The sequence below is a fragment of the Chiloscyllium punctatum genome, chromosome 15, assembly GCF_047496795.1.
Source record: "Chiloscyllium punctatum isolate Juve2018m chromosome 15, sChiPun1.3, whole genome shotgun sequence".
NCBI classification, from domain to species: domain Eukaryota; kingdom Metazoa; phylum Chordata; class Chondrichthyes; order Orectolobiformes; family Hemiscylliidae; genus Chiloscyllium; species Chiloscyllium punctatum.
Window position 1 is genome coordinate 5,342,533 of NC_092753.1, and position 16,010 is coordinate 5,358,542.

Consider the following 16,010-nt stretch of genomic DNA (forward strand, 5'->3'; position numbering starts at 1 on the left):
GATGCATTGTCTTCTTTCGCAGATGGATGTAAAATATCCCATGGGATTACTCAGAGTAAGGGAATTCGATGTCCTAGCCAATACTTAAATCACTAATATCACTAAAATATTACCCCATTGCACGCACACTGCTGGTTTCCTACAAATGACTACTTGAAAACGCATCTCTTTAGCTGCAAAGGGATTGGGACAACTGGTAGTTGCAAAATCTACACATTTCTGTTTTGTGCTGAATAAGATTCAATGGTCTCAGTTGTCAAAGGGTTAATGCAGCTTCTCACAGACCAGGTGGTGCAGAGAGGAGACAGCTAAGTCCACAAGCAAATGGTATTGACAACATCATAATAGCCCATCATAAAGTTGGCTATTTATGCACTTGAATTAATAACTCAAAAGATCTTACTGAGCAGATACTCCTGAAAGATCAGCTAGAAGATTGCTTTTCCAACAGCCTGTTCCTGCCCCCCCCCCCCCCCCCACCACAATCACCATCACCACCAACAAATCTACTCCACAGTTGGAGGTTCCCAGTTAGGGGGATCCGTTTCTGAAGGGATTGGGCAGAGTACAAAGACTGAGGGAAATCTATAATTTGGATGGAGAGTAGTGTCAATCAATTTATCAGTCACAAGCCAGAAGTGGTTAACTGGGTTATGGAAAACTGTACTTCTGATTAATAAACAGACACAGAATAAAAACAAATACCATTAGTTGGTGTTTGCTCAATGGTCATTCACGCAAATGGGTATTTTAACCTTGACCTGCACTTTCGGGTAACATGCTGAAATGAAAGGCTGAGGGTGCAAATGGCCTATGACCAGTAAAGTTACTGAGTGTTGTCACTGTACATGTTAAGTAAACACACAGTGTACATAATTCCTGTGTCGAGTGCATGGGAGTAGTTTTCTAGAGCATGAGTGAGGTGCTGTTGCTACCAACATGGTGATGTTTACTCAAGAACACAGATTTATCAGTCTTTTATTCTGAAAGAATCTAAATATTCCCACAAAATAAATAATTATACTGAAGGCACAAGAACATGGTGTCCTTTTTGTTTAAAATTAACCAGCTCAAAAACATTGTGAACTCCTCAGGGCAGGTGGTACTTAAAACAGGACCTTCTGGCCCTGTGATAGAGACACTACCCACTGCACATTCATTTAATGGCACATAAAGCACATGGTGATCCATTTACAGCAGGTTACATACAGTCGTATATTCAGGCTGTTACACATAATTGGTGGGTACTGACCATTTAATGAAGGGGTGGGCAGGAAGATTTTACAAGTTAGAGGGCTTCTTGAAAATAGTGCTGATTTGGAGGTGCGGGACTAGGATGGACAAAGTTAAAAATCACACAACACCAGGTTATAGTCCAACAGGTTTATTTGGAAGCACTAGCTTTCAAAGTGCTGCTCCTTCATCAGGTGGTTGTGGAGCAGGACCATAAGACACAGAATTTATAGCAACAGAATTGCACGATTCCATGATTGCAGTCATGGAATGTAATATGATAACAAATGTAGCTTAAGCCTTTCATCTTTTAGAATGACCATGTTAGTTTTGGTTCCTTCATATGTAAATCAAAGAAATGTTTTTTAAAAAATTACATTCTCAAGATAGCTTTAACAATAGGTGTCATCTCAGCTCAGATAATGCATTGAAGGTGTGAAGCTAAAGTCTGTCTGTATCCCTGTTAGGTCAGACTGATTTTATTTCTAAAGTGGGAGTTAGAGAATCTTGCAGTTTTTGAGCAAAAGAAAATGCAATTCTACAAGTACAAATTCACCCCACAGACTTATACGTGTGTGTGTGTGCAGGGGAGACCGAGTGAGTGTGTGCATGTGGGGGTGTGAGTATCTGTGAGAGTGTGTGTTCGTGGGTCTGAGTGAGAGTTTGGGGGTAAGTGTGTGAGCATATGAGAGAGGGTCTGTGTGAATATGTGGTTCTGGAGGAGTGCATGAGAGAGAGATTTGGAGACGCTGGTGTTGGACTGGGATGTGCAAAGTTAAAAATCACGCAACACCAGGTTCTAGTCCAACGGGTTTATTTGGAAGCACTAGCTTTCAGAGCGCTGCTCCTTCATCGGACGGTTGTGGAATATAAATGTGCGCACACGAGAGAGTGTATGTGCGTGAGAGCGGAGTGCGAATGCGTCTGAGTGGACTGTGCGCGTGTGTGTGTGCGCGTGCGTGCATGAGACAGTGTGGGTGTGTGCGCGTGTACATCTGCGCGCGTGAGTGTGTGTGCACGGTGAATGATGCCTTGAAACACACATTCACTTCCAAACATCACTCATCTCCTCCTACTAGGGAATGTGGATGGGAAGAGAGAGAGAAAAAGAATCCTGAGGGATAAGTCAGCAGCAGGTTAGTCTGAATAGAGCAACATATAAGAATCCATCCCTTCAAGATGCAGTTGCATTGCTAAAAAGGGAGACAGCTTTAAGTGCATCAGGTTTTCCCTTTATCAGCAATGTAAAAACCCAAGTTAGGTTCTGTTCAGCTTTGCTAGTCAGAAAAAAAACCCAAAAAATTGTACAACACCAGCTGGAACACTGAACGCTGTGCAATTCCGGTTTCTAAGTGAAATAAACCTGGAATGGCAGGTCTAACATACGAGGAACGGCTGAGAATCCTGGGATTCTATTCATTGGAGTTTAGAAGGTTAAGGGGAGATCTAATAGAAACTTACAAGATAATACATGGCTTGGAAAGGGTGGACGCGAAGAAGTTGTTTCCGTTAGGCGAGGAGACTAGGACCCATGGACAAAGCCTTAGAATTAGAGGGGGTAAATTCAGAACAGAAATGCGGAGATATTTCTTCAGCCAGAGAGTGGTGGGCCCGTGGAATTCATTGCTGGATTAGTGGTGCTGGAAGAGCACAGCAGTTCAGGCAGCATCCAACGAGCAGCGAAATTGACGTTTCGGGCAAAAGCCCTTCATCCTGATGAAGGGCTTTTGCCCGAAACGTCGATTTCGCTGCTCGTTGGATGCTGCCTGAACTGCTGTGCTCTTCCAGCACCACTAATCCAGTATTTGGTTTCCAGCACCTGCAGTTATTGTTTTTACCTGTGGAATTTATTGCCGCGGAGGACAGTGGAGGCCGGGACACTAAATGTCTTCAAGGCAGAGATTGATAAATTCTTGATGTCACAAGGAATTAAGGGCTACGGGGAGAATGCGGGTAAGTGGAGTTGAAATGCCCATCAGCCATGATTAAATGGCGGAGTGGACTCGATGGGCCGAATGGCCTTACTTCCACTCCTATGTCTTATGGTCTAAAGTAAGAGAATTGGGGAAGGAAGCAGAGAGAAGAGGGGCACTGATCAGGTAACATTAGATTATTTCACCTCTGAAAAATATGTTGCTGGAAAAGTGCAGCAGGTCAGGCAGCATCCAAGGAGTAGGAGAATCGACGTTTCGGGCATAAGCCCTTCTTCAGGAATGAGGAGGGTGTGCCAAGCGGGCTGAGATAAAAGGTAGGGAGGAGGGACTTGGGGGAAGGGCATTGGGAATGCGATAGGTGGAAGGAGGTTAAGGTGAGGGTGATAGGCCGGAGAGGGGGTGGGGGGGGGGGGGGGGAAAGAGGTCGGGAAGAAGATTGCAGGTCAAGAAGGCGGTGCTGAGTCCGAGGGTTGGGACTGAGATAAGGTGTGGGGAGGGTAAATGAGGAAGCTGGAGAAATCTGCATTCATCCCTTGTGGTTGGAGGGTTCCTAGGCGGAAGATGAGTCGCTCTTCCTCCAGGCGTCGTGTTGCTATGGTCTGGCGATGGAGGAGGCCAAGGACCTGCATGTCCTTGGCGGAGTGGGAGGGGGAGTTAGCCTGCTTGGCGCACCTTCCTCATTCCTAACGAAGGGCTTATACCCGAAACGTCGATTCTCCTGCTCCTTGGATGCTACCTGACCTGCTGCACTTTTCCAGCAACACATTTTTCAGCTCTGATCTCCAGCATGTACAGTCCTCACTTTCTCCTACTATTTCATCTCCACCTTCAACAGTACCAAAGCTTCTAATGCTAAACCAGTGTATCTGTCCACTTATAGCCATAACATTAAAGAACAATGCTCAATAAGGCAACTTGGAATAGAGACTTACACTACTCACTGACTAAGACACCACTTGAGGGAGAAAGGAATAAAAGGATCTCCTGAAAGGGTTTGATCAAGTGGGGTGGGAGGAGATTTTAGGAGCAGCAGAAACACTACCATGGACCAGATGGGGCCAAATGGCTTGGTTCCTTCTTTTCTCTGTTCACTCAGAAGAGACCAATGTTGCTGACTGGATTAACACTTATTTCCCATTCCACATGTCAAGAAGGCATACAGCACACTTGCTTTCATTGGTCAGCATGATGTGGAGGTGCCAGTGTTGTACTGGGATGGACAAAGTTAAAAAAAATCACACAACTCCAAGTTATAGTCTAACAGGTCCAACCTGTTGGACTATAACCTGGTGGTGTGTGATTTTTTACTTCATTGGTCAGGGCATCAAACATAAAAATTGGCAGGTTACATTGTAGCGGCACAAAACTTTAGTTAGGCCACATTTGGAATACTGCATGCAGTTCTGGACGCCACACAGACAGAAGGACATGGATGTTTTGGAGCGGGTACAGACAATGTTTACTAGGATGTTGCCCGGTGTGGAGGGCTTTAGTTGTGAGGAGAGGTTGGATAAACTCAAGACTGCTTTCACTGGAAAGGCAGAGGCTGAGGGGCGACCTGTTAGAGGTCTACAAAATTAGGAGAGGCATAAGATAAAGGTGGATTGTCAAAGAGTTTTTCCCTCCAGGGTCAACTACAGGAGAGAACAAGTTCAAGGTGAGGGGGGCAAGTTTTGGGGAGAATGTTACACACAAGGGGAAGTGGGTGCCCCGAAGGCTTTGCCAGTGGAGGTGGCAAAAGCGGGCATGTTAGCAATGATTAGGGTATATCTTGATAGATACATTTCATTCCCTCTAAAGCCTCAGTTTCTTCCATTCCACACACAAACCTTGGTATTTGGTCTGAAACCGTGTGCTTAAGAATCAATTAAAGCGCAGTGCACTGGATGTCTTGAAACGATAATAATATTACAAATTATAGAGAATCCCCCATCAAATCTGTAGGACCATTGCTGATGGGCCTATCGTGTTCAATCTGTGGCTTCTGGCAGAAGATCATTTTTCCCTCCCCAAGTCTCGCAAGAAAGGAAACTAAAGCAGATGCCTCTTTCCTTTCATTTTTCCAGGAATTCCCGACACATGCATCATTTTCACCTTGAACCCACTGCTCCATCACACTTCACCCCCAGCATCTGTGCACAGGATTAACGAGTCCCCCAAGAAAAGAAACAAACCTGAACGCTAGCTTTTTAACAGTTAAATTTATCTAAATCCCACGTAAGTTTTCCTGTTGAAGAACTTTTTTTTCAAAGTCATAACATTTAACATTAGTTTCCACTCATTGTAACAAACATTGCTTGGCATAGTAGAAATAGGAGAGGCCATTCGGCATGACATTAGACAAAACAAACTGCAGATGCTGGGTTCTAAGGTAGATAAGCAGGAGGCTGGAAGAACACAGCAAGCAGGCCAGGCTGCATCAGGAGCTGGAGAAGTCTGTTTCAAATATATACCTTCACCGTTTTTCCAACCTCTCCAACTTATGCCTCAGGTGAAAGATCATCAAGCCACTTGTGGCTGTGCTGGAAAGAAGACGCAGGTATTCCAAAATTACTCAACATTAAAACCAGTTGAGTGAATGCACTTTTGCAGATCTGCGAAGATTTGAGGCAAAATGGACTGGGACTTCTCACTTCAGTCCAAAATTGGTTCACAACCCGACCCAGCCACAAACGTCAATGAAACCCAGTTAAACAAAATAGCCAAATATATCCTATAGGAGCCAACACTCCGACACCTGGCTAATTCCATCCCCTGGATAACTCTGTTTTCTTGCTCCTAATTCACTTTGGAAGTAACTGTCCCTCCTAAGCTTCCTGCATGTACCAAGCAGAACTGTACAGTTCAGGGGGAGACTAGGAAATAGGGCCACATCTGCTCACTGGCAGATGTTCATAAAGGATCCCACAAAACTATTTCAAGAATCAGCAGGGGAGATCGAGCCAATATTTATCCAATATGCCAACATCATCTAGTTGGCATCTCACAGATGTCTCAGGGACACTGCTGTGCAAATTTAGTTGCTATGTTTCTCACATCGCAATTGTGGCTTCACTACAAAAGCATTCCACAATGAATAGATCTGAAGCATCACTAGGATATGAAATGGTGCTACCTAAATGCAAGCTCATCCATGTGACTCCAGCCACTGAAACCAGTAACCAATCCGAAGTTTCTAATATCCCTCCCAGAGAAAATGAGAGGCTCCTCAATATTGCAGCCAAAGAGGCATTGAGATTATCGCCATTTCAGGTACTTGGGTCACAGAAAAGAGACATTTCAAATTGGAAAAATAAACTTATATTGCACTTTTCACATCCACCACACACCTCAAAACACATTCAGCCTATTAAATACTTGGTTGAAAGATAGTACGACTGTAATGTCACAAAGTTAGGAAGGGTCGAAGGATTCAGTGATGAGAGTTCAAATGTGAACATCAGCCACTGACTGCTGCTCTGAAAGCTTTGAATAACACTCCACAAGTCAACATGACACCATTAAAACATTCCCCATACACTACCTTCAAAACATAACGCCTCTTCATGATCAATACAGAACCTGCATTTTCCAATTCCGAAACACAGCTAGTTACAACAATCCTTCTGGCGACTTGAGACTAGAATGGGGTACAGTTATTAAATTATTTTCATCAGTTGCAAATGCCCAATTCCAGCAGAACAACACGTGGAACAGTCCTGCTGATGAATTGAGGACTTTCTCGACTAGTTTGTGAATTCAGTTTCAAAATATTAAACAACTTGCAAAGAGCATATTGATTATATTTTCAACTGTCGACTCATCTTTGAGCATAAACATTATTGCAGACTGAACTCTTCATTCTTACTAATTGTTAAGGAAAATGTATCGTTAGTACAAAGTCACTCATACCAGATGGCCTTTTCACAGACAGTAATGAAACAGGTAATCATTAAGTGCTGTTTCATTGTATACAATGTGTAAAGGTTGTGTCACTGATGACAAGAACTACCAGAACAGCATTTACCAGAATGGCAAACGCAATTCACACAACATATAAATATTACTTGTGACAATATTAGTGGATAAACATTAAATGTTCAATACATGCTTCTTCCAATATTTTTTAAGCAATTAAATAAAATAGCACACGACTAAATGTCATTGCAAGGTGTTGAGTGCCTGTGGTAATATTGTGAGTTATGCCTAGGCTAATATCAAATCATTTAAAGCGCCAGTCTGGTTCAGTTAGGTGCACATTTACCTCTGACCCAGAGGGTTGGGAATACAAATCACACTTTACAAATTGTGACTGATTTTGAAATCTAAGCAAACTCAGAGTTAACGTTTTGAGTCAAGTATGACCCCTTCTTCAATTCTTTCAACTGGTTTGAAGAAGGGTTGCTGGACTCAAAACATTAACTGTGCTCCTCTCCCCACCGATGCTGTCAGATCTGCTGAGCTTCTCCAGCAATTTCTGTTTTAGGTCTAGTTAGTACTTGGATGGAAGACTGCCTGGGAATATCAGGTGCAATAAGAACTGGGCTCTGACTGCCCAGTTGTAGCATTCTCTCTATCTCTGGGTCAAAAGGTCTGGGGTGAAGTCCCACCTGCTCTGGATCTGTGTCATAGTAGGTTGATTAAAAATAATTCTTCAATCATCCAAAGTAATTATTAAACACACTGGAGAGGGGCCAGACAAGGGGATGTTGTGTGAAGGGTCATCTCTTAGATAGATAGCAAACTGAAGTTCAGTTCGTATTGGCTCCAGATACAAAGAACAGCAGCATTCCAGACTTGCGGATCCATCATTACTTCTTTTCATTGCTGGGTTAAAATCCTGGAAGTCTTTACCAAACACACACAACAGAAGTTGCAGAGCTGCATGGTGGCTCAGTGGTTAGCACTGCTGCCTCACAGCGCCAGACACCCGGGTTCGATTCCACCCTTGGGCAACTGTCTGTGTGGAGTTTGCACATTTTCCCCATGTCTGCGTGGGTTTCCTCCGGGTGCTCCGGTTTCCTCCCAAAGATGTGCAGAATAGGTGGGTTGGCCAAGGGAAATACAGGGATACGACAAGGGGCTGGGTCTGGATGGGATGCTCTTCGGAGGATTAATGCTGACTCAATGACCTTGTTCAGCACTGAAGGGACTCTGAGCCATGGAGACGTCCAACTTGTCTGTGCCCAACCAGTTATCCTAAATTAGTCTAGTTCCATTTGCCAGCATTTGGCCCATAATATTCCAAACCCTTCCTATTTTTAGATAAAAGGTGAGGTACTGCATTTTGGAAAGGCAAATCAGGGCAGGACATATACACTTAATGTGACTAGGTCCTGGGGAATGTTACTGAACAAAGAGACCTTGGAGTTCATAGTCCCTTGAAAGTGGAGTCGCAGGTAGATCGGACAGTGAAAGCGTCGTTCAGTATGCTTGCCTTTATTGGTCAGTGCATTGAGTGTATAGGGGTTGGGAGGTCATGCTGCGGCTGTACAGGACTGTTCAGGCCACTGTTGGAATATTGCATGCAATTCTGGTCTCCTTCCTATTGGAAGGATGTTGTGAAACGTGAAAGGGTTCAGAAAAGTTTTATAAGGATGTTGACAGGGTTAGAGGGTGTATACTATAGAGAGGCTGAATATGTTGGGGCTGTTTTCCCTCAAGCATTGAAGACTTAGGGGTGATCTTACAGAAGTTTATAAAATCATGAGGAGCATGGATAGGATAAATAGACAAGATCTTTCCCCTGGGGTGGGACAGTGCAGAACTAGAGGGCATAGGTTTAAGGTGAGAGGGGAAAGATCTTGGAATACTTTTGGAATATTGTGTGCAATTCTGGTCTCCTTTCTATCGTAAGGATGTTGTGAAACTTGAAAGGGCTCAGGAAAGATTTACAAGGATGTTGCCAGGGTTAGAGGATTTGAGCTATAGGGAGCAGTTTAATAGGCAAGGGCTGTTTTACCTGGAGCATTGGAGGCTGAGGGGTTTAGATTAGATTCCCTACAGTGTGGAAACAGGCTCTTTGGCCCAATCAGTCCACACCGACCCTCCGAAGAGTAACCCACCCAGACCCATTTCCCTCTGACTAACGCACCTAACACTACGGACAATTTAAAATGGCCAATTCACCTGACCTGCACATCTTTGGACTGTGGGAGGAAACCAGAGCACCCGGAGTAAACCCACGCAGACACGGGGGTGAACGTGCAAACTTCACACAGTCACCCAAGGCTGGAATCAAATCTGGGTCACTGGTACTGTGAGGCAGCAGAGCTAACCACTGAGCCACCACACCACCCACTTTTAAATATAGCAGTGCTTAACACAAAAATGTAACATGCAGCACAATAACAGGAGCATTAGGCAGTGGGGAGAGTTGAACCCACGCCTCCACTGAAGCAGAAATCTTAATCTAGCAGTTTAGACCACTCTGCCAAGGCACCAGGCAACCTCACAGAGGTCTATAAAATCATGAGGGACATGGATAGGATAAATAAACAAGGTCTTTTCCCTAGGGTCGGGGAGTCCAGAACTAGAGGGCATAGGTTTAGGGTGAGAGGGGAAAGATATAAAAGAGACCTAAGGGGCAACTTTTTCACGTGTATGGAATGAGCTTCCAGAGGATGTGGTGAAGGCTGGTCCAATTGCATCATTTAAGAGGCATTTGGATGGGTATATGAATAGGAAGGGTTTGGAGGGATATGGGCCGGGTGCTGGCAGGTGGGACTAGATTGGGTTGGGATATCTGGTCGGGTTGAGATATCTGGTCGGCATGGACGGGTTGGACCGAAGAGTCAGTTTCCATGCTGTACGTCTCTATGACTCTATTTAAAAGGGATCCAAGGGGCAACATTTTTCATGCAGAGGGTGGTGTGTGTATGGAACAAGCTACCAGGGGAAGTGATGGAGGCTGGTAGCATTACAACATTTCAAAAGGCATTTGGATGGGTATATGAATAGGAAGGGTTTGGAGGGATATGGGCCAAATGCTGTCAAATGGGACGAGATTAATTTAGGATATTTGGTCGACATGGACGAGATAGGCTAAAGGGTCTGTTTCCATGCTATGACTCTATTCATGTACCCATCTGATGCACTCTTAAATGTTGTAATTGTACCTGCCTCCGCTGGTTCACAGAGGTACCATCATCTCAAGGACACTGGAAGGCTAGCCTTCCCTGTGGACACCACCTCCTGAAAACAACTTCAGAAACCTTTCCAACCAACACTGCCAGAAAGATTGATCTCTGCTGTTTTGCTCAGTGTAGAGAAACCATTGGCTGTTTTCAGAGCTATGAGACACCACAAGGACTCAATTCGAACAGGAGCAATGTCCTGCATTCACTTATCGCCTTCCACAACCTCAAGAGGGACCAGAGTGGCCCACAGGCCAGTGAAGCGCAACGTAGGGACCAACACAAAGCAATAAACTTGCACAGAGCAGGGATCCACATACAGCGACGTGATACGGTCCAGCTGCTCTGTTTTGTGATGTTGACTTGGGATGGAATAAATATTCACCAGGTACTCTGCAGAAACTTTCCCCCCACCCCCCGAGCACCTCACAGCTCAATCTCCTCAGCTGAGAGGGTGACATTTCTGACAGTGCAGCACTCCCTGGGTGCTGAGGGAGCTGTGGACCAGGTTGACCAATTCAGCCCGGGCTAGGCTTGCCTGCAGAGTAGGTTTGGATGTGTTCAGCAGAAAAAAAGCACACCCAGAGAGAGAGAGAGAGAGAGCGAGAGCAGGCCAGCTCCCAGCCTGCTTTCCTTACCTTGGTGATGAGGAGAGGCTCCTTGTGCTCCCGACCCCCTCGCAGGGTGAATCCCCAGGGCGCTCCCCCGCTCAGGGCCACTTCGACACAGCGGGAGCCCTCGGCCGCCCTCCGCTGCTGCTCGCCCATTGCCTGCTCCTCGGGGGCAGCGGAGGCTGCAGCCGCTCCCTTTGTGCGGACACCTCCCCCGGCCATGGGCTGCAGCTCCAGCCGCCACCTTCCGTGGCCGAGGGGTACGGAGCTGAGCGGGGGGGGGTGGTGAGCTCTTCAAGTGAGGTTGAGCAGCGACCTGGCGTTTAGCTGAGGCTTCCCCTCCGTTGTCCGGCGCTGAGACTCTCAGGCAGGCAGCGGCGCACCTTCCACCTGCAAACACACACAGACTGAGAAACCACGAGATCTCCCCACTACCTGCAAACACAGCGATTGACTCACCCTGCTGGGCACTGCCACACACAGCAACAGCATTCCCCTGAGGAGCACAGACCATTCAGCCCCTTCTGTCTCTGGGCTGGCCCTCCCATCTAACAATTCCTTTCCTTCCCAATTCCCCCTTTGGAAGGTTATTACTGAACCTATAACCAGCTTCAGTTTATAAAAAAGTAAAGAATATTCCCCCTTTGTTTAGAGTCATAGGGATGCACAACCCGGAAATAAACCCTTCGGTCCAACTTGTCCATGCCAACCAGATATCCTAAATTAATCTAGTCTCATTTGGCCCATATCCCTCCAAACCCTTCCTATCCATATACCCATCCAGATGCCCTTTTGAATGTTGTAATTGTACCAGCCTCTACTTCCTCCAGCACCTCATTCCACACATACACCAGCCTCTGCGTGAAAAGGTTGCCCCTTAGGTTCCTTTTAAATCTTTCCCCTCTGAGGTAATATAATTGACCGAGTGATTGAGCCAGCTAGGCTACATGGGATGTGAAAAGTCGAGTCACACGACACCAGGTTATATTTATTTGAAATCACACAAGCTTTCGGAGCACAGCCCCTTCATCGAGTGCAGTGTAACAAATGGTTTGAACACCGCTACAGCAGAGAGCCCAACTTGAAATGAACCAACAAACCTGGAAGTGAATCCTACTCCGATGGTGACAATGAAACTATCAGCAATTATCGTAAATGGTGGTGGACAATTAAACAATGCACGGGTGGTGAAGGTGCACGAAGCCATGACCTCGAAGATAGGGGAGCCCAGCGCATCAGCGAAAGAGGCAAGACTGAAGCATTTCCTGAAACAAAGGTGGGTGATCCATTTTGTCTTCTTCAGAGGTCACCAACACCAGAGATGCCAGTCTTCAGTTAGTTCATGTCACTCCAGGTGATACCAAGAGACAGCTCAAGACACTGAATATTGCAAAGGCTATGGACAGTAGTACTGAAGATCTGTGCTCCAGAACTTGCAAAGCTGTTTCAGTAAAGCTACAATATTGACAAAAGTGTTTATTTATTTGTAGAATGTGGGTGTCATTGGCATTTATCCCCCGTCCCTAGTTGCCCTTGAGAAGATGGGGGTGACCTGCCTTCTTGAACCGCTGCTGTCCACCTGCCGTGGGTTGCCCCACAATTCCCTTAGGGAGGGATTTCCAGGATTTTGACCCAGCTAGAGTGATATATATTCCAAGTCTGGATGGTGAGTGGCTTGGGAGGGGAACTTTTGAAGATGGTGGCGTTCCCATATATCTTCTGCTCTTGTCCTTCCAGATGGAAGTGGTTGTGGGTTTGGAAGGTGCTGTCAAGATCTTTGATGAATGTCTGAAGTCCACCATGTAGATAGTACACACTGCTGCTACTGAACGCAGGTGGTGGAGGGAATAGATGCTTGCAGATGTGGTGCCAATCAAGCGGGCTATTTTGTCCTGGATGGTGTCATGGTGTCAAACTTTGTATGTGTTGTTGGAGCTGCACTCATCCAGGTAAATGGGGAGTACTCTGAAGAAAAGTCATCCCGACTCAAAACATTAGCTTGCTCACTCTCCATGGATGCTGACTGACCTGCTGTGATCTCCAGCATTTGTTGTTGGCAGTACCCTCCTAACTTGTCTCTTGCAGATGGTGGATAGGCTTTGGGGAGTCAGGAGGTGAGTTACTCACCACAATATTGCGAGCCTCTGATCTGCTTTTGTAGTCACTATGTTTATGCAGTGAGTCCAGTTGAGTTTCTGGTCAATTAAAGCCCCCAGGATGTTGATGCTGGGAGATTCAGTGATGGTAACACCATTTAATGACAAGGGATGGTGGTTAGATTGTCTCTTATTGATGATGGTCATAGCATGGCATTTGTGTGGCATGAATGTCAGCCCAAGCCTGGATATTATCCAGATCTTGTTGCATTTGGACATGGATTGTGTCAGTACCTGAGGAGTTGTGAATGGTGCTGAACATTGTGCAATCATCAACAAACACTCCCACTGCTGAGCTTATGATGAAGGGAAGGTCATTGATGAAGCAGCTGAAGATGGTTGGGCTGAGGACACTACTCTGTACTATCGCCAGAATGCTATTAGGACCTTTGCAGCATCCAGTGCCTCCAACCGTTCCTTGATGTCACGTGAAGTGAATCAAATTGGCTGAAGACTGATATCTGTAACGCTGGGGACCACTGGAGGAGGCTGGGATGGATCATCCACTCAGCACTTCTGGCTGAAGATTGCTGCAAAAGCTTTAGCCTTATCTTTTACACTGATGTTGTTGGTAGAAGGCTCTGTAGCCAAATTTGTAGACAACACAAAAAATAGGTGGGGAATGAGGAAATAAGAACCTTACAAATGGACATAGATAGGTTAGGAGAGTGAGCCAAAACATGGCAGATGGAGTTTATAACATGGATAAGTACAAGGTCATGCATTTGGGTCAAAAAAATGGGTATTTTAATGAGGAGAGACCAAAGGGGTGCTCCAGTGCACAGGGATCTGGGTGTACTCGTTCATAAGCCACAGAACACCAATATACAGGTGCAGCAGATATTAAAAAAAGCAAATGGAATTGTGGCTTTTGTAGCTAAAGGAATAGAATGTAAAGGTAAGGAAGTATTGATACAACTCTACAAGGTATTAGTAAGGCCACATCTGGAATATTGTGCACAGTTTTGGTGACTTATTTGAGTAAAGATGTATTGACATTGGAGGCAGTTCAGAGGAGGTTCACTGGAATGACCCCAGACTGAGGGGTTTATTGTATGAAGAGAGGTTGAATAGTTTAGGCCGATACTCTCTGGAATTTATTAGAATGAGGGGAGATCTAATTAAAGTATCCAAGATGATGAAAGGTGTGAATAAGATAGATGTGGAGCAGATGCTTCCTCTTGTGGGGCATTCTATGATGAGAGGTCACAGACTTGGGAGAGGAGGGGGAGCAAATTTAAAACCGAATTGTGAAGAAACTACTTCTCCCAAAGGGATGTGAATCTGTGGGAATTCACTACCTCAAAGTACGGTGGATGCTGGGATAGTGAGGAAATTAAAGGAGGAGTTACACAGGTTTTTTTAATTGTTAACGGATTGAAGGGAAATGGAGAGATGGCAAGAAAATGGGAGTGAGGAACATATCAGCCATGATCAAATGGTGGAGCAGCCTTGATGGGCCAAATGGCCTAAATCTGCTCCTATATCTTATGAACTTATGAACTCTTCCATCATTGAAGATTTGTGGAGCGTCCTCCTCCAGGGAGTTGTTTCAGTGCCCACCACCATTCACAACTGGATGTGAACAGGACTGCAGAGCTTAGAGCTGAGCCATTGATTGTGGGATCGCTTAGCTCTGTCTATCACTTGCTCCTTATGCTGTTTGCCATACAACTCATCTTGTTGGTTGGTTTCACCTCATCTTCAGATATCCCTGGCGTTGCTCCTGGCATGCACTCTCCATTCAATCCTGTTTGATCCCCTGCCTTGATGGTAATGGTTGAGTGGGAGCCACGCTGGGCCATGAGGTTACAGATTGTGCTGGAGTACAATTCTGCTGCTGTTGATGGACCACAGCACATCATGGATGCCCAGTTTTGAGTTACTCGATCTGTTTGAAGTCTGTCCCATTCAGCATGGTGTTAACACCACACAACACAATGGAGGTTATTCTCAGCGTGAAGGTGGGACTTGTCTCCACAAGGACAGTGCAGTGGTCAGTCTTACTGATACTGTCACGGACAGATGCACCTGTAGCTGGCAGATTGGTAAGGATGAGGGCAAAAATGTTTTGTCCTCTTGTTGGTTCCCTCACCACATGCCACAGACCCAGTCAGCAGCTCTGTCCTTTAGGACCCGACCAGCTCCATCAGTTGTACCTACTGCTGCCCAGTGTATATGTGGTGCCCTTGCCATCCTCAGTGATTCCTCTGAGTGTTGTTCAACCTGGAAGAGTCCTTATTCATTAGCTGAGGGAGGACAGTGTTTGGTAATCAGCAGGAGATCTCCTTGTCCGTGTCTAACCTGAAGCTATGAGAGTTCATGGGGTCCACAGTCAATGTTGAGGACACACAGGGCAACTCCATCCCGACTGTATACCATGGTGCCACCATCTCTGCTGGGTCTGTCCTGCCGGTGGGACAAGACATATCCAGAGATGGTGATGGTAGTGTCTGGGACATTGTCTGTAAGGTATGATCCCATGATTATGACCATGTTGGGCAACATCCAAGCTTGGGCTGATGAATGGCAGTAACCTTTGTGCCACACAAATGCTTGGCAATGTCCATCTTCAATAAGAGAGAATCTAATCATCACCCCTTCAGGTTTAATGGTGTTACCATTGCTAAATCCCACACTATGAACATCCATAGACAAGAAACTGAACTGGATTAGCCATGTAAATATTATGGTAGAGCAAGTCAGGAATTAGGAATACTGTGGTCCATAACTCACCTCCTGACTCTCCAATGGGAAGGTGAGGTGTAGTTCCAGTGCACAGGAGGATGAGACTTTGGAGGGCATGGACAGGATTTCATGGTCACAGGAGTGTGCTGGCAGGCAGCAAGCTGGTTTGAAGTGTGTCTACTTCAATGCCAGCAGTATCTGAAATAAGGTAGGTGAGCTTGCAGCATGGATAGGTACCTGGGACTTCGATGTTGGGGCCATTTCACAGACATG

The 16,010-nt window shown here is 45.7% G+C and overlaps 1 protein-coding gene across 3 annotated transcripts in view; it reads right to left on the reverse strand.

Annotated features, from left to right (window-relative positions):
- The window catches only part of shroom2a (shroom family member 2a), a 222,176-nt gene extending 210,888 nt beyond the window's left edge, over window positions 1-11,288 (reverse strand). For all 3 annotated transcript variants that reach the window (XM_072584506.1, XM_072584501.1, XM_072584500.1), the window contains exon 1: window positions 10,921-11,288. In XM_072584506.1, the coding sequence (XP_072440607.1) occupies window positions 10,921-11,115 (195 nt within the window). In that variant the 5' untranslated portion in view covers window positions 11,116-11,288. The remainder of the gene's footprint in view (window positions 1-10,920) is intronic.
- Between the last annotated feature and the right edge of the window lie 4,722 nt (window positions 11,289-16,010).